Below are 25,544 nucleotides of genomic sequence, written 5' to 3'. Positions count from 1 at the left end.
CAAGTGATAAGGCTATGACTTCATTAACTAATTCTGTAATCTTTTGGCACAGCCTTTTAACAGCTCTGCCTAATTCCTTTCTTTTAGTCATGTGGAAGAACTACTGCCCAATGTCTAACCACACAATTTCTAGATTTCATATTTGTGTTTATCCTGTTGGTAATTGAATTTGTTGCCTCGCTTAAGATGTTTTAAACATCTTAAGATGCAAACTCAAGAACTAGCTTTTTTTATAAATGCTTCTGTTGTGTGTTAAATATTTTGTAATCTTACCTGAAAATATGAGTTTTAAATCTGTAAATTATTTCAGAATGCATTCTCTAGTATATGACAGGAAAGTGATGTGAATTATTGCTTTTCTACTCATGAATTTTAAGAACAGGGAGTGATGAAAGAGCTGATTCTTTTTAATATAATTCTCTGCCATTACAGGCTCTGTTCTGATACGTGGAAAATGTCTTTGGGTGGCTTACATCAATCTTAGATTGGAGCAAAATATTTTTTAAAAACTGTTGCCAAGAGGCCTGAAATATGCTGCTTTCTCTTGAATCATTAAATTAGTAAAGAATCTGTAGATAACCAACTGACCATTAATGAGTTCATAGCTCCTGACTGCCTTTTGTTAACAGTGATGGTTAGTAATTTGAAGCAAGTCTTCTGAAGCAGGAATTGGTGAGGTTTTACATATCTAATAAATCTGTTAGCTGAAGTTACTGACAGATCACAAAAGCTCAGTGCAAAACAAGCTAGTTCAAGTTTTTTAGCCTTTTCTGTGCTGCATTTGTGGAGATTTTGCAGCTGCTTTATATTCTAGTTACCAAATAAGGGTTAGGAGATAGTAGACCAATGTCATGCTTGGCCACTGTTCCTTGACTGTGGGAAGCAGTGTGTAGGGGCCAGGACAAAAATGCATAATGATATGGAACAGTTGCTTGTGTGACTTGTCATTGACTTGTCATGCAAAAGTGTCTAAATACTCTACCTCTTTTCAGAATGCATAATTCAGTGTGTGAACTCAGTATCTCAGGTTTTGTACTTCTCTAAGATGACTTCAGTTGATCATTATCTATTTCCTTTGCCATCTACATATCTATTTATAAATATCTTAAACACAAGATTGTTGTGTTTTAACAAGTAATGCAAGATTCATGTCAAACTCGCTTTAACTCAGTAGTAAATATAAATGTTCCACTAAGCTAGCTCTGGAATAAATGTAGTTAAAAGATCTTATTAGAGTAAATATTGAAATACATACATTGATACATAACTGATCTGGCTTCATGCCTGCCATGCAGAAACTGTTAAACTTGATGCTGATCTGAGGTGTGAAAAGTCAAACATGCATCACTAACCAGCCAGGGACTTTGACAGATCCTGTTTGAGAGGGTGGAGTGACAGACTAACCTGATTGAAAAAAGAAAAAGTAGCATGGGATGACAAATTTGAGGCCCCTTTGCCAGCCCCTTTGCCAAAGCAAACCAGCTTTGTATGCATGTATGAAAAATTTGTTTCATTTTCTGAGACTTACATCCTTCCTGAGTTGACAAAAGAAAGTTTGTCTTTATGCTAAGTCACAAAGCAAGAATGGCATAAAAATAGAACTGAGTGTTTTGTGCCAGTGCTCTGCATATCGATCTCTGAATGCCTTGATAGCAATTTAATTTTTAATATGTCAACTTCTGTGCTGTGGGATTTAAATCGTTTTCCTCAACATGAAACTGCATAATTCAGAGTTACAAAATTATGCTTAAAATATCTTTGGCTTTATATCCTGCTGTAAACAGCAGGTTTAGCATTATGTTTGGAACACTGTCTATAGAGAGTGGAAAATCCCACTTGTATTAACTAATTAGCAGTAAGATTGTAAACTTCTGTTGGCACAGGTTACCTTGTTAGATACTGTAACTTTGTACTCAGCCTGTGCCTTAGCAGACTTGGTGGTTTTCGTTCACCTTGAATTTATAAACTGACCAATTCTGCCACATTGTGGATAACAGGAGGACATACAGGTTGTCTTGCCTGTGAGAGCAGGTGGTGATAGACATTGTTTATGGGGTTTTGGTTTATTTTTCACACGTAGCTAAATTTTTGGGGTTGGGTTTTTTTTCTTTTTTCACACTTTTCTAAGTGACTTTCTTCAGAGTGAGAGGCAGCGATCATCTGGTCTCCTTGCCTTGATGGTGTCATGTAAAACCTTTTACCTAGTGAGTTCAAAATTTTAACTCGGTGGTGATTCACTAGGGCATGTAATTAGAAGGAATTTGATCTTGTTTCGAGAAACTAGCAGAAGAAAATTAACATATTGGCTGTCTGGATTTGTCATATATATGAATTGTTCTTTCACAAGGATAAAATTGCTTTGAAAAATGTTTCCTTGAGGCCATGCATGCATGCAGAGTTCCACGTGTCAGTGTGGTTGATGGAGCTGCAGTTGCATCAGCTGCCTTCTTTTGCCTTTAGCACTGAGGCGGAACCAAAATGCTGAGTCCTGTCACTCAGAAATTTCAAATTTCAGAGAAATGGTTTTTAAATTGCCTCAGCTGCCCTCTTAGCTATACCTTTCACACTGACTTTCAGTGATATAAGGCGTATAATGGCCAACTGCCACATTCTTGGGCAGAATTTGACCTCTAGTCTTTAAGTTCTGCCTAAATGACAGGCTTCTCCATCAGCAATAGGAATAATTTTTCTGCCTCGTATGGTAGGGCTACATCTCTGACATGGCCATTTTTTTTCTAAAGTTTGAGTTTGTGATTCCCTATGTGTCTTTTGAGGCAAATGATTTGAAAACTAAGAGAATTATTCAGTATTGAAAGAATCTACGCAAAACGCTAAAAAAATCAGAAACTTTCTTACCACTGATGAAATACCCTGCACTGTATATTTGTGAACTCCTTTTGGTGTGTCTGACATGTCAATGGTCTGTTACTTTTTGTGTCATCCCAAGACAGTTGAGGATCATGCTCTGACACATGCTTACTCCATTTTGACACCCCTGATGTCCAGCACAACTCAGATACTGAGCACAGGTGCTTCTCCACTGCCTGAAGAGACAGCAATTCCAGTCAGTGGATTTGGGGAAGCAACATTTGGAGTGCTGTTGGGGATATAAATGGAAATAAAGTACCTGCTTCAGTTCCTACCACATTTGCCCACATGTTTTTTTGGTGGGACATTTTGGGATGCATTGAAGAGCAACTTCTTTGGGATGCATTTTCTTCTGCTTATGCCTGCTGGTCTTTGAGGCCTTTTTGGTATTGGTAGATGTTCTAAGCTTTTTGAAGTTATCAGATGTAGAAAAAGATCCTTTTGCAACAGTCAGGTGGTATCAAAACTACTGCTTGCTTCCATCAGAATGTCATTTTGACACTGGCTTTTGACTTTCAAAGCCCCTGGAGGACTTTGACAAGAGTCCATGGATTTGGACTCTACACTAACATCAGAATTAAACTTCTCAGCTTCTGAATTTTACGCGGTGCTATCTCATACATGAAAGGTTGAGGATAAAGGTGTGCAGAATACAGCTTTGATAGCTTAATCTTTTGCTTTTATTTTGCCTATACAGTAATGATCTGAGCAGCTGTGTGCTTATAGTTACTGCACACCTATAATGATAGGCCGAGGCACTAGAAATATTTTAGTGACTTAACAATAAAACCTGTTATCAGTGCTTGTCATACTTCAAAGTATTTGTCACTGTGCTTTGTTAAAGCAGTGAAAAATTCTGAAGTATGTATAATGCTTCATAATGCAGTAGACTAGGAAAAGGTAAAGATTAATTTAGAAGGATTTCTGCTGTCATAATAATACAGTCAAGTTAGCAGCCTGCCATTTTTCCTTAGTATTTCCACTTAAAAAACTAATTCTTTGAGTAATGTATTAATATAATAAGTTGTGTTCTTTAATATTTCTGTAATTAAATTCCTGCAGGGAGTATTATCACTTGCTGAATTAATTGTTTTGATATATGATGTGAAACAGCAGCAATTAAGATTTTTTTTAACATCTTTGACAGATTATCAGAAAATATACATAGTCTGCAGTAAAGAAAGGGAATCCTTTCAGCAGGTTAAAAAAGCACTTATTGAAGAATTTCCCATCATTTCTAAGACTCTCCCATAAGCAATATTCTAAATTATTTTTAATTAGTGTAAGAACAGAAAATATTTTATCATTTTTTTTCCCTGTGGGTGTGTCACTTGCTTTTCTGTATATAATTTTGTTTTCTTGAGCTATTGGTTCAACTTTTACAAATTAATTTTGCAAGAAAGAAAAGTCTTGGGTTTGTATTTTTTTTGTTTTTTTGAGCAGTGGGGAGGGAGAAGCTTTGCAAATATGTGTGTGGTGAGGATGAAGATTTTGTGCTTACAGTAAATTACAGCTACAGGAGAATTTAAAGCTACCCTGACTGCTTTGGGGTTGTATAACAGTGCCTCATTTTAGTGGTGATGTTAGTTTATACTAAAATCTTGCTGTAGATTTCACATTGAAAAGATAAATCTCCTTAAAGCATTTTTTTTTCTATAAAGGGATCTTTCTCTTTGTGAAGATATGGGGAAGTGAAATATTTGAAATGACATGCCGTGCCCTATACTGTTTTATGCTAAAACTTTGGTCTGTTTCACAAAATGGACTGCGCTTACTGAGGGAGATGAAATTGCCTTGGAGACAACATGAGGAATCTGTTGTGCCATGAAAGAGCTGCCTGCAAAAGCCTGCTCTCTGTGGCTGCTGGCTCCAACAATCCCAGGCTGTCGCTTTAGATCTACGGCACTGGACGGTTTTAAATCAAAGATGCTTCTATTTTAGTACAGGAGAGCAGTATGGCAGTCTGCTTTTGACTGCTGCATTGTTTTCAGGCAGTTGGGGTTTGTGTGCAAGAAAGAGGAGTATGAAATTTTTTCATCTGTAGTCTTTTTGATTTGTTCTCAACAATTGATTGCAATTTCCACTTTTATATATATATCCATTCACAAATGGTGGGGAGAGAGGGGGAAGACTGCTCGAGTTGTGGAAATGGCTACAGGATTCTATGGCCAATTCTGCTTCTCTTGATCTTAAAGTACATTATGGATGAAGTATATTCTTATCTGGTGGCAAAAAGATAGATTTCTGAAAGAAAAATCTTCATTTTTCAGAACAAAAAAAAATGCTGTCTGTTGCCAAGTGTCAAATAAGCAGGTATTGCATCACTACCAAGAAGACTATAACTGTTTGTTTCCATCCTCCAAAAGGAGTTTGAATCCCTTCAATCATCAGTCCAATTCTCAGCAGAACTAACAAGGCTGCTCAGGCCATTCAGATGGTCCTAGCTTCACTGATTTTTAGTTTTTAAGAGGGCTGTAACACTTCCAAAGTTTTTTAAAGTATACATAGCTTAAGGTGAAGCCTTAATTAGTGAGGCAGGAAGCTCAATGCATGAACTTTGATGTTGGAAATATTATTCTGTAAATTTTTAAAATAAATGCAGTTATCTGAGATGAGTCATTAAGTCAAAATATAGTGGACTTTCTGAAAGTTGCTACAGTTGCTACATTTGCTACATTCAGGGAGAAATCTTGGTTCTTATAGCAGGATCAGCATGCCATTCCTTTTGGATTCAACAAGTTTTTCTGTGAAATAAAAGATCTAGGAATTTCTTAGTTTATAGACAAATCACACAAGTGTATAGAAGAATGGTAAAATAATTTGACAAATGATGTTAAGAACTCTTTTATGTGCCTATTCTTTCAATTTTGAAGTCTTTTCAGCCTCCGGCCTTTGAGAGTTTGTAAATATTTTGTGAAGCTATTTGTTCTCTTCATTTGCTATTAACATTGAATCAGTTCATTGTTTGCTAACTCTTGACAAAATTAATCTCAGTTGCACAAAGGAGACAGTAAATTGAAAATCCCTGCGTATTCAAGAAGTGTATCAAGAATACTGAGGAGCTACTTTAAATGTTGCCCTTGGGCTATAACAGTCAAAGCTGAAGGCCAAACTTTTATTTTTGCCTACTTCAAATGATGTGAAATAGATTGGTTTTCATAACGAAAGCATTGGACAATTGTAATTAACAATATTAACTTGCTAATCAAGGCAAGCCTACAACCCTGCTACTGATTATTTTTTCTGGCTGCTAGGCCATGATTTTGGATCCAACTGATGTGGTTGCCAGCTGCTTCTGGCATGTGGAGCGCTGGCACAAAAAGCTCCTGTGGTGTTCCAGAGTGCTGAAGGTTTATGTTTATCTTATCATTCTGCCAGCCTAGGAAGAATGTGTACCAATGTATGTGATTTAGCTTCCATCAAAATCCTTTTTTTTTAGGATGTTGGGGAAACACAAGTTTTCAACCTGTGGTGGTTGCAGATTATTGTTCCTTGTTAAATGTGTTACAACATCTGCAAGTTGAGTATGAGATTTACATTTTAAATCATGTTTGTGGTATTTTTTTTCTATCAAACATCAGTGAAAAAGTTAATGCAGTCTTTTATTTTGACATCAATGTTCAAGGACAAGAAATTGAGTTGGAAAGCAGATAGATTAGTACTTGCTTGAGCAAAGTCCATTTCCTAATTAGGGAGAAATAAGTGGAAAAAAACCCCACGATCCAGGGGTATCTGAATCTGAATCCAGGTAGTATCAGTACAGAAGTTTTTACTTTTGAAACCTGCAGTGCAAATTAACATCTCTTCAGCCACAGCAATTTCTCTCTTTGCTGCTGGTAGATTTTCCTTTTAGCTGAAGTTGGTGTGTGTATGCAGCATCTAATGCAAAGGATCTAAAGCTGTTCTTTGCATAAATACTTAACAGGCTTGTGAAGTGATGCATGGATTTGGCAATAAGCAACCCAATTGGGAGAAAACAAGAACATAAAAAATTGTGAAGCTGAGGATTAGAGGCGACAGAACAAATTCTTGTTGAATAATTGTTTTACCTTATCACTAAAACATTTCTGAAAGCCCAAGTTTGATAGCTAAGTAATTTGGCAATTTCTTTCAATGTCAGACCCTGTCAGATTGAAATGGTTTAGAGGTTCCAGAAAGTTTCTAGACTCCAATTTCAAGTTAGCATTCTGTCAGTTTGTTCAGACATTATTTCCTTATCTTGAAGAAATAGTCAACAGTAATCAGGACCCAAGGGTGCAGAAATAATCAGGTTTGCAAATGCTAGTATTTGGGCTGGAGCTACAGTCAAAGAGGAGTCCTCTGCTGGTACATACAGTTGGTAGCTCTTGAGTCTTGTGCAGGTACACCTTTCTAGCAGAAGAAAAGACTAAAAGGCAGAAAATGAAAATATGATTGAAGTAAAGCTGCAGCCTGAAATTTAAACTACTTTTAAAATTACTTTTATAATTGTTTAGGATTATTCTAAGTTTTGCTCTTTTGGCATTAATTTAGATGACATGCGAGCTTACTTTTCTTGAGTTATATCTTTTGTCAGTCTCCTTACTTGAAATCAGCCTTATCCGCATCTGAAAACTTCTAAAATCCTTTGTTCTTTAAAACTTGAAAGTAGATAGATTCCAAAGGGAGATTTAGAGACTATAGGAGCATTGTAATCTAAGTTTGACATGACAGCAATCAAATATCTTAAATAATTTTTAAAGGTGACTGTAATTTCTTTTTTTTTTTTTTTTTTTACTGGAATGATTTATGAGTTTTAGAATACCTTGCTTTCTATTTTTAGTTCAGCCTAAGGTTCTACTTTGTCTGTTCATCTCTTACTTTGGTCGTGTACTGGCTTTTCTACTTTACCTCAAACTTGTCTTATATATTGCTGTTTGCCTGTTGCCTTATTTCTACCTTTTGGTAGCATAGACTTTGCAATGTAGGATATCAAAAAGACATTTCTTTAATTCCTTTCTGGTGGCTTTCTCTTTCAGGATAACATTTTGTCACCTGCCTTTCCAAAGCAAATGGCTATATGTGGGCACTGAAAGAGGAAACATTCACATCGTCAATGTGGAATCATTTACTCTCTCAGGCTATGTCATCATGTGGAACAAAGCCATTGAACTGTGAGTTTAACCAATTTTTGTCTGCGGAGGGGAGGGAACAGCAATGTCCCAGCTGTTGTTAACATCAGTTGCAGGAATGTCATTGTTTTCTAGAGAGGCCTCCATATTCATCTTACTGCACTACATACACTATCAAAGTGCATAGTCATGTAGATATTTTTATTTTTAAGAATATGAGGTGCTAATGTTAATATATGTTTCTTCAATTTAGCAGTATTTTATCATAGCTCCTGGGATGGACATGGAAATAGACAAAACAGACAGTATAGAAATAGATTCAAAAATCTCTGTGTTGAGATAAAGCAGAAGAAAAAATAATATACATTAAAATATGGTGTGGCTGGTACTTGGACAGACATGTTGCTTCTGCAGTTGGGGATTAAAGACCAAAGTGTAAAGATAATTCATTTTTTAAGAGGGCTGATATATTCTGAATTGGAAGTGACTTTCTGAAATGCAAATTTAAATAAGTCTATGCCAAGACCAAAATACATTTTATAGCTATTGTCACTGCATCTCCTTTTTTCAATGTTAAAATTTTATGCACAAATATAGTGGATAGTGGGGGAAAGATGTAGTTGTGTGCTGCTCTTTCTTGTGCTGGTGTTTTGTTCCCAGTACATCTTTCCAAAAGACATGAAGTCTGTCACTTGCCAAAAGGCGTTGAAGCAAACACAGCTCTGTATTAGTCCATCTTCTTCAGTAGCAGGAAGTCCACATAAAGTGTTAATTCTGTGTTATTGTAACAATGGCCATCTTGGGCAGTTTATGAATAGTGGCAAAACCTGTATTCCAGTGTAAAAGTAAACATTTGATCCTACAGTGTCAATTCTGTAACAACAGATATTAGGATAAAATGTTTAAAGTTAATGTGGTTTTTTTGTTTGGTTGGTTTTGGTTTTTTTTTTTTTTATGTCGTTGTTGTTGATAGGCAATAAATTAGTCTTTCCTTAAGACAGAAACTAAATGTCTACAAACAGACACAGTATTTATGGGCTTGAAGATAAAAGTGAAAGTAACTCCATTTTGAAATGTCACAACTTGCTTATGTGGAGTCTGTATCTGCAGAATCTGTATTACTTCAAATCATTTTGAGATGCCATTTAGGGCAGGGGACAATTCTTTTTAATGGAAATATTTCTTTTTCAGGTCATCCAAATCTCACCCAGGACCTGTTGTCCACATTAGTGACAATCCAATGGATGAAGGAAAGGTAGGATATTTTAAAGACTATTCAATACATTATTTTCACACCAAGACTTTTTTAAAGTTTACATACCACTGCTATTTAAGGAAGGATTAAGTATGTGAAGAACAACAAAGGTTTTAGGCCTTTGTTGTAAGTAACATAAAGGTACTTCATTGAAAGTCACATAAAACCAAGTACAGACATGAATGTAGGACACATTACTGGAATAAATCATCTTGTAATTTGAAAACAGAGATGAAAATTATTAGCTGCAAAACTTTTGGAAATAAAAGCAGAGACTTTTACTTATGGTGATAAAAATTAAGATGTTACAAAAAAACCCCAATTAATCATAACCAGAATGCTTAAAGTGTGATAGAAATTAATTCCACTTTATCATGCTCTTGTGTGTTATTTCACAACTTTAATATGCTTATTTATATAGCATATTTTTATAGAATACCATGTACTTTGTCTTTAGATTAACTAATCTGAGGGTTTTGTGGAATTTGGCATCTAACTCATACTCCCATATTAGGCCATTTATTATGATCACTAGATGCCGTTTGCTGATGAAACTGGCCTACCAAAAAACAAGATATTTCAGAAAAACAAACCAAAATATGTGAGAAAGATCTATGTATTAGACTTTTATTTTCATTCTTATGAGATAGTATTAGCATAATCATCTGTTCATCTTTAAAAAAGTTTTACAGTGCTTTTCTTGAAGCCCTTGCAAGACAGGAGTCCTTATCTTGTGACATACAATTTTGCTTACTAGTGCTCTGCATAGGCTGGAGGAATATTTTTTGTCTGCGTTGTGTTTTCCATGTCAGTAGTAGATTAAATTGGAGAGAGGGAATGATCCCACTGTCTTAGCAGTGGTTTGAAAGCTTTAGCTAGTTATCAGCTTGTACCCTAAAAACCTGAGGTTTCAGTCCAGCAGAGAATTTAATAAGTAGAGTTTTTTTTTATTAGTATGATGCTCACTGCAGTAAGTGCATAACTAATGGGTTTCTCTGTTGAATTAGGTTTGAATCACATTCCAGGCTTATGGACTGTAGCATATGAATGCAATGAAGCTGTTGTAATTTCAGGAAATACAAGTGATCAATTAACTTTGATGTATTCCACCCTACATCCAATTATTGTCAAAGTTTAAAAATTACTGGTTTTATTCATCAGGCTATAAATAAGTGTTTTGAGATCTTGACCTTATGCTTTTCTTATTTCTTGTAAAGAAAACATTACTAAAAAAGCCCCGTGTAGTTGCAAAAATTCCGCATGTACACACTTTTAAAATGTGTTCATGCTTTTAGCTTTCTAATCACAGTGGATTTTCTAATGTTTTAAGTTAAAATAGAAAAAATATAGTATATGACATATAATCATTTAAAAATAATCTTGCCTACATACACATAATCTTAATGGGAAAAAATGAGTATTCACTTCTACTAGATCAAACATGTCTAATATTTATGATATTTTAGTGCTGTATAGCACTGAAAGAGATGAAATATTTTATTTGTAAGCTTGTAGGACATCTATTAGTGCTGGAGCCAACTGTATACTTTGAAAATCTTAACATTCTGAAAACACTGTCCAGGCAAAACCTCTAGGTGTGGCACTACATTTTTCCTACTGCCTTATGTTGGACATGGTTTATGTCTTTTTTTTCCATTAAGAGAAGTAGCAGTTAAGTTAGGAGACTGAAACACTTAAATAGTCAATGATGTGTTGGAACAATTGTTATGAGCAATTTGAGTCTTCACTCCCTGCAGTAAAGATTTAAACTTGCTTCTTGCAAAAGGATTATTTGGGAAATTATCTAGTTTAGTTTATCTAGCTTTTTTCCCATGAACAAATAATGTTTTTGAGGTTCCCTTAAGCCAGTTATCTCAATTGTGATTGACTTCTGGAGAAACCTCATAGTATATAGTTTCTTAATAGACAATGAATTCTTACTGAGAACTTCAGGGGGAATGTTGTATTCTTCCAGCAAATTTAAGTAGAATGAATTCCAGTGAGGGAAATGCACAATGAAGTTCTCCTTTTCAACACCCGTTATTTTCACTCAGGGTGGAATACGCATAGCAAGGGTTAATATAGATCTTTCTGCAACTCAAAGTGATTTCCAAGGAAATTTCAGAAGGATACTTTGATTTTTTTCTAGTTTTGCATGAATGTCCATTATATTTTCTGGAACTTGAGGCCAATAAGTACAAAGTAAACCTTTCTAATGTTGAGGCCTTTGCCTCTTTAATTTTTGTTTTTATAACTACTTGCTGTTACTACATGTACTATTATGCTGCATGTCTTTTTGGACAAGAACCTCAGGATTGCAAATGATATCATTTTGATTTTCCTTAAAAAGAATTAATGTATTTTCTTTTTGCAGCTTCTGATTGGCTTTGAATCTGGGACGGTGGTATTATGGGACCTGAAGTCAAAGAAGGCAGATTACAGATATACACATGATGAGGTAACATTTTAATTCACTACTCAAATAGTGACTTTTATTATTTTTTAATCTCCTGCTTCTGTCACCAGTGGATCAATAAGTAGGTCTCTTTGAAATTGCAAGTACTGGAAGTTTTCTCTAAAAGAGCAGTAGGGCTTGGATCATAAACTTCAGACCAAACAACTTCACTGAGTTTAAGTGTGTAAAGTAATGAATGGTGTCATGGATTGGATTTCTTCACTAAGCTTTTAGATCTTATTTATCTTAATTGTGTGACTTTCACCTGTGTTAAGGGCTTAAGTTTAAAGAAGATGGTTTATCAATTTCTGTAATTTGGAATCTCTCACATATTCTGGGAACAGCAAGAGAAAAGGGTAGGGGAAAAAGCACTAAATAAATAGTCTCACTACAACATTTCTCTAACCACCTTTTCTCTGTAGAATAAGATCATGATCAATTCTCTTTGAAATAAGACTGGGGAGGTTTAAAAAAACAATGGTATTAGGTGCCATTCATTTCTTTAAAACTTGATTCTTGACAGAACAGACTTTTTGAACAACTGAGATTAAGAAAAATGAGTCAGCATAATATACAAGTTGATGTATTTAATTTAAAATAATATAAAATTGGTCTTGATTGCATTTTGTTAACTGTAAAATAGCTTTGTCATTGTTCAGTACCAGCTTTAGGGTTTTTGTTGGGGAAGGGGAACAGGGTTGTTGGGTTTTTTTGGTGGCAGTTCTGGCTCAGTACTTGTACTTCTGTGTATTCTACCAATCAAGAGTTTGCTTGGAGGAGGAGGCTCTGAAGTAGTCTAAGCCTTAGATCATCAGAAATGTCCAAATAAGCCCCAGAATGTGTTATGGAAAGAGCAATCTTTCTCCCTTCCATTTTCATTGCATGAGCCTAATTAATTCCCTTTATCTTTTTTTTTTTTTTTTTTTTATAAATTTACTCATGTCTTTATCTTTTTCTTCCTAGACCTCTTACTTGTTGTGTTCTTCCCTAACTTTTTTAACCATTCTATTTTATCTTTGTTTTGTAAAACAGAAACACAGCAGCATAGTATATATGAAGATGTGGGCACACTGGATTTGTCATGTGGAATAATTGTCTTTGGCCTTGCTTTCTTTCTCTCTTGATCTTGATATTGGATTAGCCTTTTGATGCTGCAAGCATAAAGCAGATGCTTCCTTGAAACAACCAACTGTAAAACCAGAGACTTGTTCTTCAGGTGTCACTTGTCAGGTCAAAGTCCTGACAATTAGGCATTGTTTTTTATTGACATAGTTGGACAGTAAAAATTGAAGTTTTTCGGCAGTTTTGCACTGAAATCCTGATTTCTGCTTTGAGTGTGGTTTGGTACTGTCAGCGGACTTTACTGTCCTAATATTGTTGTTCTAGTTTTCCAAGTTGCTTATGAAGAAACTGAGCAGATGAGATCCCTGAGGGCCTCTACCATTTAACTTCATCCATGAACTAATCAATTAGTGCCAGCCTGTCTTTACTCCAGATTGCTTTACTTCCTTAACCAGTTATTTACTTGTTCAAAGCTATCTAATCTGTTTAGTTTTAGCTTCCTTTGAGATACATTGGTCAAGGACTTTGAAAATTTTGTAGACAGCTTAAGTGGTGTTTCCATGAACCTCATGCCTGTTACCATTCTTGAAGGTTTGACTACAATTGCCTCTCATGTTGAGAGGTATTTAGCATGTTGACTACTTCTATCAGGTGTATTATACTCATCTATATGTCCATTAACTCTATTCTTTATTAAAATTTTGTTGCAGTTTCTAGAAACTTACCTAAGGTCAACACCATGCTGCTTATTCTGGTTTTTTGTTTGTTTTTGTTTTTTTTTTTTTTATCTTGTGGTCCATTTATATAAAAATTAACAACTGTCTCAGTACTTTTTAGAACCAATTCTGACTTGAGAGGCTGCAGAGATCAGGGAATAGTTCAGATGTTAAATCTTTGAATTTCTTTAGGATTTAGAAGTGAATGCATCTAGATCTTCAGTTTGAGGTTTTTTTTGCAGAAGAAGTAATGAAATACCTCAGGTCAGACCCAGTAAAGAAGTTTGTTTATCATAACTTGGGAATGGTTAGGAAGGGAAGAGAAAAAAGTGATAATGTGGTAATGTAGTGGTTTCCTTGCTCATGGTAGTGGGCACACAGAAGACTCAGAATGGAGCAGTGGAGCAGTGCCCTGTCTCAAGAGATCTCCTCTGTCTCTGATTACTGTGACACAGAGCAAAGTTCTTGGCCATTTTGTTTCCTGCTAACAAACTGTGTGAATTTGGACATTTCCGTGCAGAGAATCTTTCTGGCCAGCTTCTTGTTGATTTCCTGGTTTCATGGCGTTGTTAGAGAACTTCTTTCATACACTGACTGTAAGGGCTGTGTTCCATCATGAACATGTGTGCCAACCTACCCTCAAGGGACAGGGAGCATCTCATGTCACAACATGCTTCACCTCTTCTCTCACGGAGGGTAATGCATGTGACATTCTGCCCTGTCGCAGGAGCAGGACTTGAAGCCTCAGGACTTATGCGCTTGGTTCTCCGCTTGTTCTTGATGAGGGCTCTTCTGAGTGAGGAGTTGACAGCCAGTAAGAAGAGAGCTACTTAGTCCAATCTTGTCACATTTGCCATCTTAGTGGGTGGCTAGACTTCCTCAGGCATCATGAGCAGGGTGGCCAGGACATTGATACCATAAGGAACATGTGCTAGAAACTTTGCCATTGCATTGGTTTCCTCCTCTCTCATCGCTTTGTAGTTGATGTTATTCTTAAAGCATGCAACTGGAAGGTCTTTCACCATCACTTGATGCAACTTTCTTAACTCAAAACTTCAGATGTGTGCAGGGATCCAAATGTCATCCTTTCTTCCTTAGCAGAGGAAGATCATAATGAGGGTCAAAATCTCAGCATGTTCAGAGGTCTATGGGAAGATACCTGTTATTTCCTGAGGGAAGATGTTGAATCCAATTATATGGGTTTGTAGCTTCCTGCTTGCTTTAATTTCAAGTGGCCTGACCTTTAGGAGGCTTTCTTGAAGCAAATTCCCATGTTGTGGTAGGGCAGTCTCATTTGTTGCCTGAAAGCCAGGTTAATGGAACTCTGTGCACACTTTCTTCCTCTCTGAACACGTGTGCCTTCCCAGTGCCCGGGGCCAATAGCTGCAGCACAAGGACTCTAGGACACTCACCCCAAGCACAGGAGCAGGTGGGTGACATTAACCATGGCTGAGGGAAGCAGCTCTAGGTCATGATTAGGGTTACTGCTGATTGCTGGCATGTTCTTCCCTCCAGAACATTCTACTTACAGGAAAAGTCAAAGAATTTAGCTATAATTTGTAGTTGATCTTTCTATATTATGAATTAAATCCTGAACTTAAAGTAATGCATATTTTTTATTATAATAGCAATACTTTGAATACTTAAAATTACTTAAAATAATGCGCAAGTGTAACATTCTTTTTCAGAGAATTTGGAAAAAATTATTTGTACATAGTGGAACTGTAACTGCAAATGAACTTTTGTTTAGGAAATTTCTTTGAAACCTTTTACTCAAAACATCCCTTTTGTCTTGGGCAGGCTCAATGAAACAGTAAGACTAAATTCCTTTTGCATCATTCTTAAGCCTTTTATATGCAGACATTGAGGATTTAAGGAAAGTACGCTGTGCATTTCTGTGTGAAATACAGTTTATATTGCAGTCATTTCCCAACCTGTATGTTCATGAAAGAAACTAAACAAATTTCTCAAGTATTTCTTTTTCCTAAAAAAAAAAACCAAATCCCTCAACTGTAACTTCTGAAAACTATAGCTTGTTTTATAATCAAGTCTGTTCTTCAAGTAATATTTTGTTTGTTCTGATGTCAAGTAAGCTTTGACAGCATTAACTATAATGCATTATAGATTACTATTTTTAGACTCACTGTTCTGGTACATGGTTGAGTGTAAGAGATTATTTTAGAGCATTAAAAACATGTCAAAGTAGCTTGTGGAATTAAGAGGACAGGAGAAAGAGAAGCAACCCCAGTATGTGACTTGCCAGAAACCAAAGTGTGTCAATGTATTTCATTTCATCGAAACAATTTTCATGTTGTATTGTCATTTAAGTCTCATTAGCTACATTTTTTTGTTTGTTTTCTTCCCTTCACAGCATTTTTTCCCTTCCTTAGGTTGTTGACAAGAGAGTTAGCATAGGTTTAAAATACTTTTTTTGTATATTTTGGTGAACTGGTAGAAAAAGAGTCAGTATCATCATCCATTCATGTTTAAGCAAAAATGCTGCCCATATCCTTGGAAATTAAAGGACTGTCATAATAAGGCTTTGAAATCTGGATAAGATATGGTAAATAACCAGGCTGGTTTGCAGAATAACTAATCATGGACTTTGCCAGTCATGCACATTGTATTTCAAGCTCAGTTAATGTCGCAAGAGTAAAGGATCATTGAGAAATCCAAGGAATTATGAAAGGACTTATCAATGTCTCTAGTGTATTCTATATTTGCAGTAGTCTAAATTTGGTGTTAGAAAACTGGATTAAAATATTTCTCTTGAAAACAGGGTAAACTGCTTGAATGAATAACTTTTGTGTTTACATGATTGAAATCCTCCACGCGCTGTTCTGGTTTTGGCTGGAATAGGTTTAATTTTCTCTCTAGTACCTACCAAAGAGTTGTGTGTTTAGATTCACTATGAATAACTTGGATAACACACTGATGTTTTAGTTGTGCTGAAAACTTCTTTTTATTGGAATTATTATACTGTTCTTACCTCAATCCATGAGTTGTACCTTTTTTTTTGATTCTACCCCATCATCCCACTGGTGAGTGAACAGCACTGTGGTGCCTGGTTGCTGCCTGGGGTTAAATCATGACAGATGAGAAGAGTGGTCTCAAAATGTTCCAAAATCATATGCATTTGGCTAAAATATGTATGAATTTAAAAGAATGGGATTATTTGTATCAGTATTTAATGAACTGAAACAGCTAAATTCCCCTAGTGGAAAAATACCATAAAAGCTTCGGTCTTTATTGATGAACTTGTCTCTTAAATTGCAAGGTTGCATTTAAATTATTCATTTTTGTACTTCCTAAAAGTACCAAGAACTAATAGTTATTTTCAGGGATATTTGCAAGCTATTGCAGAAGAAAATAAATTTCGCAAAATGTTTTTAAGTATGCAATAGTCTCTTGAAAAGCTAGTGATATACTTAAGGTATTTCTGTAGGAGTCTTGCATATAAATGCTTTTAATTTTGTTCCTCAGACTTTTTTTGGTTTATTTGTGATTACTAAGTCTCCCTCAGTTAACTGCTGCAGTAGCTGCAAAAATGTTTCTGTCTTAAAATCAGGTATACTCACCTTCTTTGCAGGCAGCATGGCAGTAATTTTTCCACATGGAATCATCTTTCTGGAACAGATGGTGAATTGATTTTGTGTTTGAGTACAGCCTGTCTCTACATAAAACTCAGGCATAGATTCTACAATTCCTAATAAAATTTAGGCATATGTAGGACAGCAAAGTCAATTGTGTTGTTAGTCAAAAAAGTAAGATTCAATTCCCCACTTCCCCAGAAAATACATAACTGTCTCAGAAGTTTTGAAACAAACTTCCCTAGAGTCCAGAACAGGTACCTTAAATTTGAAGTAAATGAAGGGGATAGTAGGAATATTTCTAATAGGAAACTTTCAGTGGTAATTAATTAAATATAAAGTTTTATCTAGACAAAGTTGGTTACCTTTTTCTTGGAGTTCTTTCTGTTTGAGTTTCTGTAAAGGTTCCCTGAATTTGGTTCATGTTTGTAGATGGAAGAACTCAGAATGAAAGTTAGGTCAGGACTTAGTTTACCTGTGCAGACAACTCCAATAATGGATACAAATGCCTTAAATATAACAACAATCATCTGTGATACTTGGGTATGATCTTGTTATAAGGGGTTACTTTCTGGTCCCATGTGACCAGAAATTATTTGTGACACAGTTAAATCTGCACCAGCTGATATAAGCTTCCTGCTGCATTATGGTACCAAAAAGAAAACAGGAAGTTTTAATCATAGTGAGAATTAAGATTAAAACATAATGTTTTATTCTGCATCAGTAAGTTTTGTGTAAAATATTAGAAAAAAAAATATACTACTCCTAGTGGCTCTTTAGTGTCTTAGAAGATTTGTTTTGCAGACACAGTGGATTCTGCTTCATTTTTCTATTTTAGGCATTCCTCCAGTTTCCAGCACTAATATTAACTCTGGAAAATGTTAAAACTTCTTTGCTCTTGTGTATAGAGATGATTTTTCAGATATCAGTTTTGTTTTGGTGATTGAGATTCTTGCTAGTGCTATCAGCTAACTAGTGCTACTTAAGGTTATTGCACTCTTTTCATTATAACTTTCTTGTCACTAGGCCAGCTTGTTGTGTACCTTGAGATAGTGCTGGAGCTACTTATGAAGTTGGTTTTTATTTTTTAGGCTTACAAGAATTTGTGAATTGTGTGATTGCAAAGGATATTGCTCTATGCAAAAGTTATCAGCCCACAGAGTTGTTAGCTGGATTATTTAAAAAAACATAAAGCATATTTTTCAGTTACATTTTAAAAAATATTTAGCTGCATTACTAAATATAACAAGTGACTCTTAAACTAAAGAGACTAAAACTAGGCAGTAAATAGCCATAAAGCCAAAAGGCTCATTGTTCTCTTTCAGAGGTTTGTTTTTTTAAATCTCCATGTTCCTTGCAGAAAGTGAGAGCAGTCATTCTTCTCCTTTGTGCTCAGATCTTTTTATCTTCTTAAGCATTAATGCTGTTTCAAGAGTAACAAGTTGTTGCATTTCCCTTCTCCTGGCATCTCTTTCAAGAAAGGAAAGAAGTGATCATTTCTCAGATTTTTCTTGCTTCCTTTTGTGAAACTTGCTCTCTTACTGTAGAAATAGTTCTTAAGACCTATTTCTACATAAATGTGAATCAAGCTGTTTCATTTACACTATGGGCTGCCTACTGTTGTCAAGGTTAGACTTCATATGGAAGATAATGTAAAATGTACTGATTATATTGTATTGCCAAGTCTGCTGTAGACATTTATTTTGTCAGCGATGAGCTTTTTTAAATGCAGCCTTCTCTTTACTGTCTGCACGCTCAAAATTGTTGACCCTTTGCTTTATTTGGTATGATGTTGGTAAATAAAAACTCAATATTTATGCAAGATTTCTTTTATAATACCAGTTTTTGCTATATAAAAATTTATTTGACAGGCAGAATGAGCAAGAGAATTTCACTTTGATAGTAGGACACATCATGTGAGGCAAGTAGGTTTGTTTCTGAGCTACATGTGTAAATGTCATACTGGTACACAAAATCTGTCTTAAAAAAATCTATAGTGATTCCACAATACATAGGGAGCAATATTAAATTTCACACAGAAATGCTAAATTTAATATGTAGTTTACATATGTCCAGATGTTATATTAGTTTATATTGGGGACATTTTTTTTGGAGACTCTAGACTCATGTAGCATAGCCATTTTCCTCTATCATTTAAGCTCTGGATTCTCCCATTCAGTTTGCTGGAACCTGTCTTGTCTCTCTGTATAACTTCATGAAATATGAAGACCTGATTTGTGTATAATCAGGTTGAGCAAAGCTCACTTGGATGTGTCCTGAGATGTGCTCTTCACCCAGTAATTACTGCTTAGGTTGTCATTGCTGGTCACATTTCTCTACTGCTCACACACCCAGGTTTCCTCACAGAGGAAATCCCAAGGCCCCTGCAGAGCTGGAGTGAGTGTAAGCCCTTCTTACAGACAGAATCACTACTGAAGGTACCCACTGAGGGTAAAGTCCATCAGTTTTCACTCATTCAGCACCTGCTTTTCTAGCTTAGTAATGTCTTCATTATAAAATCTAGCTTTTCAGTAATACCAAAGTTCCATATGTCTTGCAGTTAACAGTTCCTTTTGCACCTTCTGGATAGTAGAGAAATGCTTTAAGGTTTCATTATGTACTGATACTTTCATGCTATAACTAAAATTCCTTTGAATATCACTTAATGGTTCCATCATGTTTCCATATACTAACAGAAGTGCTGGAAGCAGAAATGGCACCAATCCTTTCTTGCTAGTCAATATTTTTGCCTTATTTGTATTCTTTGCATCATTGTTTACTTTCCTCTTGCCTGAAGGCAGCAACTAGATTTCATTTATTTAGCTGATTTTTCTGTAGCTTTTATGCGGCATGGTGTAATCATTCCATTCCTAATTTTAGGAATCTAGAGATGATTTTGTATTTATGGAAAGATTTACTAGTAGATTCTTGTGCTTTACTGCACCTCAAAGCTGCCATTGCAATATTAGAGCAACCAGGCTAATACTTTGCTTTCATCATCATAATTTCAAAAAAATCTTGTTACTTCAATTTGTGTTTTATGGAAGTTTTGACCTAATGCTTGCCTCTTGTGCACATTCACATAAACATCTCAAAACCATATGTAGTACTTGAACTTAATAATCTCATCCCATATTTTTTGTCTGGACAATATGTTTTTCCCAATACTGAAAATTTTGGTTAGCAAAGCTTAAATAAGTGCTTGCAGTTATTGTCTTCATGTTACCCTTCATGGGAGAGTGCTTCAGTACTCTGCTGAGGAGGGTGGGTTCCCCCTAAACAGAGAAGACAGTATTTTTGATGGGTAAAGTGTGTCTGAAAGTACCACTTATGTAAAAAAAAAAAAACTTGGAAAACTTGATGTGGTTAAAGTAAGACATAATAGGATAGGTATTATTTAATTAGTAATTTTTCTAATTGGCATTTCTGTTTAATGTCATTGAGGAAGGTATAAGAATAAAATTATAATAAGATACACAGCTTATGTTGTTCTGCTTTCTCTTGCATAGGCTATCCACTCCGTGGCTTGGCATCATGAAGGCAAACAATTCATTTGTAGTCACTCAGATGGCACCTTGACCATATGGAATGTAAAATCTCCTACCAAACCATTCCAGACAATCACTCCACATGGTAAGGTGAAAATGAATACCCAATGCACTTGATAGCTCTTAAAACACAGAGAACTTGTTTTTAATAGAACTGTGTTTTGCAAAAAACAGGTATTAAAAGTGTACTTGCAATGCAGTAAAAATCTTTCTCAGTCATGCCAGTTTCTCATAGATTTCACTTGAAAAAGAAAAATCTTTATGAAATAAGAATCCAAATCTGTTCAGCTTTCTCTAATTCTCTAAACTTAAAGCTTGTCTTTTAGACAATGACACTGATCTCAGAGTTAACGAATGCATATTTTGCAGGACTTGCTTTTTGTTATATCAGAATCCCATAGATTGTTTAAAATACATATAAGCAAGTACCTGTTTTATGTATAAATGTGTAGATTAACACACAAATTTTTGGGAGGGTTTGTAACAGAACAAGAATAGCATCTGGTAAGATGTTCCCACTTCTGAGAGGTCTTGCATTAATGTTAATCTAGGAAATTATCATTCCATGTTGTTCTTCTGTGAAGTATACCGCTGCTCTTCTAGTAAGTTGTACACAAATGCCAGGCTTACATGATGTGCATGTCTCTATTTCATGTCTTTGCAACTTATTTACTTAAGATTTTCAAGTGTGGATGTATCAGTAAGGATAATTATGAGAGAATGGGCTTTTCATGCTCAATTGAAGTCTTAGCCCTTAAGGACAATACTTAGGGTAAACCTCACTTTACTTGTAAGCTGACCAATTTTAATTGCAAAAGGGTAGGCACAACATAAATTTTAAATCTCCTAGTGCTACTTAAAACAGCACTTTAGGGGAGGATTATATGTTTGAAAACAAATTTTCTACAGCAGTCAGGTTTAGAGTTGCTCTTTTTCCTAAACCTTCAAAGTTTGTGTGTTGAGAGCTTTAAGAAATGTTTAATTGTATTATTCCAAGGCATACTCTATTACTGTCAAAGTTGTTGAATATATGTTGTGTGAATTTTATACTTCTCAAGCTGCACAGTGAATTTCATTTCTTGCCATAATGTTATGGAACTACAAGATTAACGCAGGAAAATAATTTACTTTAGGAAAGCAGCTGAAGGATGGAAAGAAGCCAGAACCCTGCAAACCTATCCTTAAGGTGGAATATAAAACAACTAGAGCTGGGTAAGAATTGTTTTGTATGCAAAATGAGCATATGTAACAGTGCAACACTCTGGGAATGGACTTTGTTTCCCTGTTGTTGGGGTGCATATTCTGATGGCACAGCTTTGTTTTAGCTTTAATAAATCAGATATTGATGAATAAAATACAGAAATTTGTGTGAATGAATTACTGTATACAAACTAACGATGCTGCTAATTCATTATCTACACTCTTCTTTCATGCTACTAAAACTTGTATGCGTTTTTGCTCAGTTTTTTGAGAGTTCTGAAGAAAAAAAGGCTGATGAAGCAAAGAAGACACCAAAATACAGACATGATAAATTGAACTTTGACAAATAGTATCCCAAATTGAATATTCTTAATTTTGAATACATGTTCCTCCCCCTAAAGTGTTATTAACAGGAGTTTTTCTAGTACATGTAGTTTTTCTATGCCGTGAAATATGCCCAATTATGCATATTGAGAATGTGACAAAGCAGTAATTGCAACAAGAGGCTCAGATACAATTATAGGATCTATAAAGTAGCATGTTTTGTTACCCAGACTGCAGCTAGGGTGGATGGATTTCCTGAACTGTGTGGAATTTCTTTTATTTGTGTTTCCAAAGTGTTTGAGTAAAAAGTGCAATATTAAGATAAACTATTCATGTTCAGCTATTTGCAAAAGCTGATTTTTTGTTTGTTTGCTTTCCTTTGTATTTGGGGGGTTTGTGTACCATTTTTATTTGCTTTTCAGGCATTCAAATCTGTAGAAGATGGTTTATTAAATGATACAGTGCAGTATTGTGTTTATATACTCATAATATCACCAGCTTTAGGCGTTATTATTTTCTGCTAAAAATGAGATAAATAGAAACTTAAAACTGTCGCTGGCTCCCAGTTTTATAAAAATCTATCATCATCTGGAAAGTGTATTTTACTTGCAAAAGTCTACATCTGTCTGCGTAATCCATTCTCAACTGAAATATCAAAATCTGATTTAAAGAGAGGTAATAAAAAAATCTCAGCTTCAGCAAGTTACAATTTCTGCAATCAAAAGCCTTCTTTTATTCTGAATAGTCATTCTGAAAGAGACAATTACTTTGGAGCTTGTTCTGTGACATAGTATTACAATATGAAAACTACCTGACTTTTCACATAGTATAAGGAGGAGTTCATTCTAGTATAATTTCTAATAATTCTTGATAGTTTGGGGAAGCTACTTTTTCCTGGTTTGGCTTTTTTTTTCTGTTTTGCCTTTCACTTTCTGGTGTTTATCCAAACTGAATGTTTTGGTATTTGATACATTTCAATTTACTCTTCTCTCTAATCTATCTTTTTTTTTTTTTTTTATCTTCAGTGTACTATTAAATCTACAATTTTGTACAATCGTTTTCTATCTTCAGTGTACTATTAAATCTAGAATTAGTGATAACCCTTCCTTAACTTTAAGTAAGAGAGGGGGGAAAAAAAAATGCAACAAGCAAAACTGCACTGGTCTGCACTGTTATAGAGAAGCAGTGCACTGGAAATCTGCTTTCATTTATTGCTATGTGTACTTCAGTTTGTACTCAATTTCCAGTTTCTCTTGTAATCTTACAAGAATTTTAAGGCAAGACAGAACTACCTTTTAATACCTGAATTTTTGATAGATTTTCTATTTATCATTTGGAATTGTTTAATATGAGCAAGATTTTAACTTTTATCTAAAGTGCTGTCATTTCTTATTAATGGTTTAATTTCTGTAGCACAGAGGAGAATCGTTTCTGGACAGGACAAAATTTTTCAGGCTACTGAAACAATGTAAGAAACATATCAGATAAACTTTTTTCTATGGCAGTTCATGATAGCTGTTCTTAAAAAACAAATTATAAAAAAACCCAGAAGGAATCAGAACAAAGCAAAAAAGCTTACATTTAAGGGATACTATTTATTACTTATTTAAGTTATATTTAAAATCTTTATTAGGAAAAAATGTTAACTATTTCCATGCTCTATTTTGAACATCTTTCTATCAACCCTTTTTTGTTTCTCCCTTGCCTATCCAGAATGCTCAAAGATCTATGTCTGTTTCAGTATTTCCTCCAGTGGAAAACATTTCATTGATATGCTCTGAAGTGAGTTTTTTACTGCTTCTAATTCTAGTAAGCTGGTTTTGGGAAAAGTGGTTCAGAACCATGCAAAAGGAAGGACCATAATCTTTGAGTACCCCATATTAAGGGCTACAGGCACTATTCTTTTTACTGTTGCAGCTCTTTTTAATTCCTCCTCACTTTTTTTTTCCCGCATTTTGTTTTTCATATTGTAAAACTGGGGTCAGGACAAAAGAAGGACATGAGGCTTTTCCTGGGCTTTATTGGCTACCTATTTACTTGCTAACTTTGTGGAGTTTTTTGTTGCTTTTTGTTTGGTCAGTTTGGTTTTTAGGTTTTTGCAAATAGTGCAAAAAGTGAAGTGTCCAGAGCCAAAGTAACTTACGCTACAACAAGAGTATGTCTGTAGCTTTATTTCTGGGAGAAAGGTTACTATTGATGAATAAGGGGTGAAAAAAGTACATTCTTCATATATTCCTTGTGCAAAATGACATCATTTGGCAATCTCAGAGCGTAATGTCACTGTACTGCAGCAACTCTTCATCTAAAATACTTCGTCCTTTTCAGAAGCACTGAATTTCAAAGGTAGCTTACCTTTCGTGCTTTCTGGTTCCCATATTGCTTTTATATGTACTTTTTCTTCTAGAGGCACTCTCAAGCTTCCTTGTGCAATTCCCTCCCCCTCCAGATTCCGTCCTTGCTCACACCACTTTCCACGTGTGCAAGATCAGAGCCCTGTATTTGCTCTGGTTGATATTAGCATTATGGTAAAATACTCTGGTTCATATTAGCATTATGGTAAAATTGCCAGTGTCTAATAGAAATTAGAGCTCCAAAGTCTCCATGTAAAACGTAATTCAGAAGTATTTTGTGTTGGTAGCTGATGCAGCTCTCATTGACTGACTGAGTCATCTCTAGTGAAATGATTGTGTGTAATTGGGATCCCGAAGTTACATTAGTGATGGGACCTCCCACCAAGTAAAAGCTGATAATCTGTTCATTTAGTTTGAATACTGCTATTTTCTTGTGTCAGCTTATTAGTTTAAAACCACACTTCCCAAAATAAATTCATAGTTTTATCTTCACTACTACTTCAAGACTTCAAGTATTAAGGTAAACTAACTCTTGAAGTCTTTTCCATCTTCATACTAGGATTAACTTCTCCACAGATTTACTCAGGGTTTGAGAAGTAAGCCAGATGGTACCAATGGCCTGATTTCTTTGTATACCGTTCTATCACACATCTGGATTGTCAGAAGCTGGCTCACATTTGATAGTTTACTTCTAAAATTGAACAGAAACACCCTCCTGGGTTGTGAGCCTCTCACCTCTCAATTGTGCTATGTATTCATACATTGCAAGACCTCATCCTGTGTTTTCTGAAATTTTTTGTCAATGACCTGTTGCCCCCTTTTATAGTCAATTTCTTATAGTATTCTCCAAGGGCTTTTACATATTTCACTGATGAGGAAATTCATGTAAGGGGATTACTTGCAAACCTGTTGAAGCTGAACTGTTTCAAAGAATCTCTGCATGAGCAGCTGCTATAAATTGCTATTAAAAAATGCTATAAAGCAATTCTCTAAGATCTGAATCCTGAGTTTTTTAAAATGTCTTCCATTGTTTCAGGTAGGTAAAATGTAATTTCCAAAACTAAATCAGTCTCATCTATTATACA

At 35.2% G+C, this 25,544-nt stretch overlaps 1 protein-coding gene across 4 annotated transcripts in view; it reads left to right on the top strand.

Annotated features, from left to right (window-relative positions):
* Positions 1 to 25,544, top strand: part of STXBP5 (syntaxin binding protein 5) — a 104,300-nt gene that overhangs the window by 32,156 nt on the left and 46,600 nt on the right. For all 4 annotated transcript variants that reach the window (XM_058019358.1, XM_058019356.1, XM_058019357.1 and 1 more), the window contains exons 5-9: positions 7,866 to 8,000; positions 9,150 to 9,213; positions 11,588 to 11,671; positions 20,546 to 20,669; positions 21,718 to 21,796. In XM_058019358.1, the coding sequence (XP_057875341.1) occupies positions 7,866 to 8,000; positions 9,150 to 9,213; positions 11,588 to 11,671; positions 20,546 to 20,669; positions 21,718 to 21,796 (486 nt within the window). The remainder of the gene's footprint in view (positions 1 to 7,865; positions 8,001 to 9,149; positions 9,214 to 11,587; positions 11,672 to 20,545; positions 20,670 to 21,717; positions 21,797 to 25,544) is intronic.

Source organism: Melospiza georgiana, chromosome 3 (genome assembly GCF_028018845.1).
Source record: "Melospiza georgiana isolate bMelGeo1 chromosome 3, bMelGeo1.pri, whole genome shotgun sequence".
Taxonomy (NCBI): domain Eukaryota; kingdom Metazoa; phylum Chordata; class Aves; order Passeriformes; family Passerellidae; genus Melospiza; species Melospiza georgiana.
This window is presented reverse-complemented; position numbering and strand designations above follow the sequence as displayed.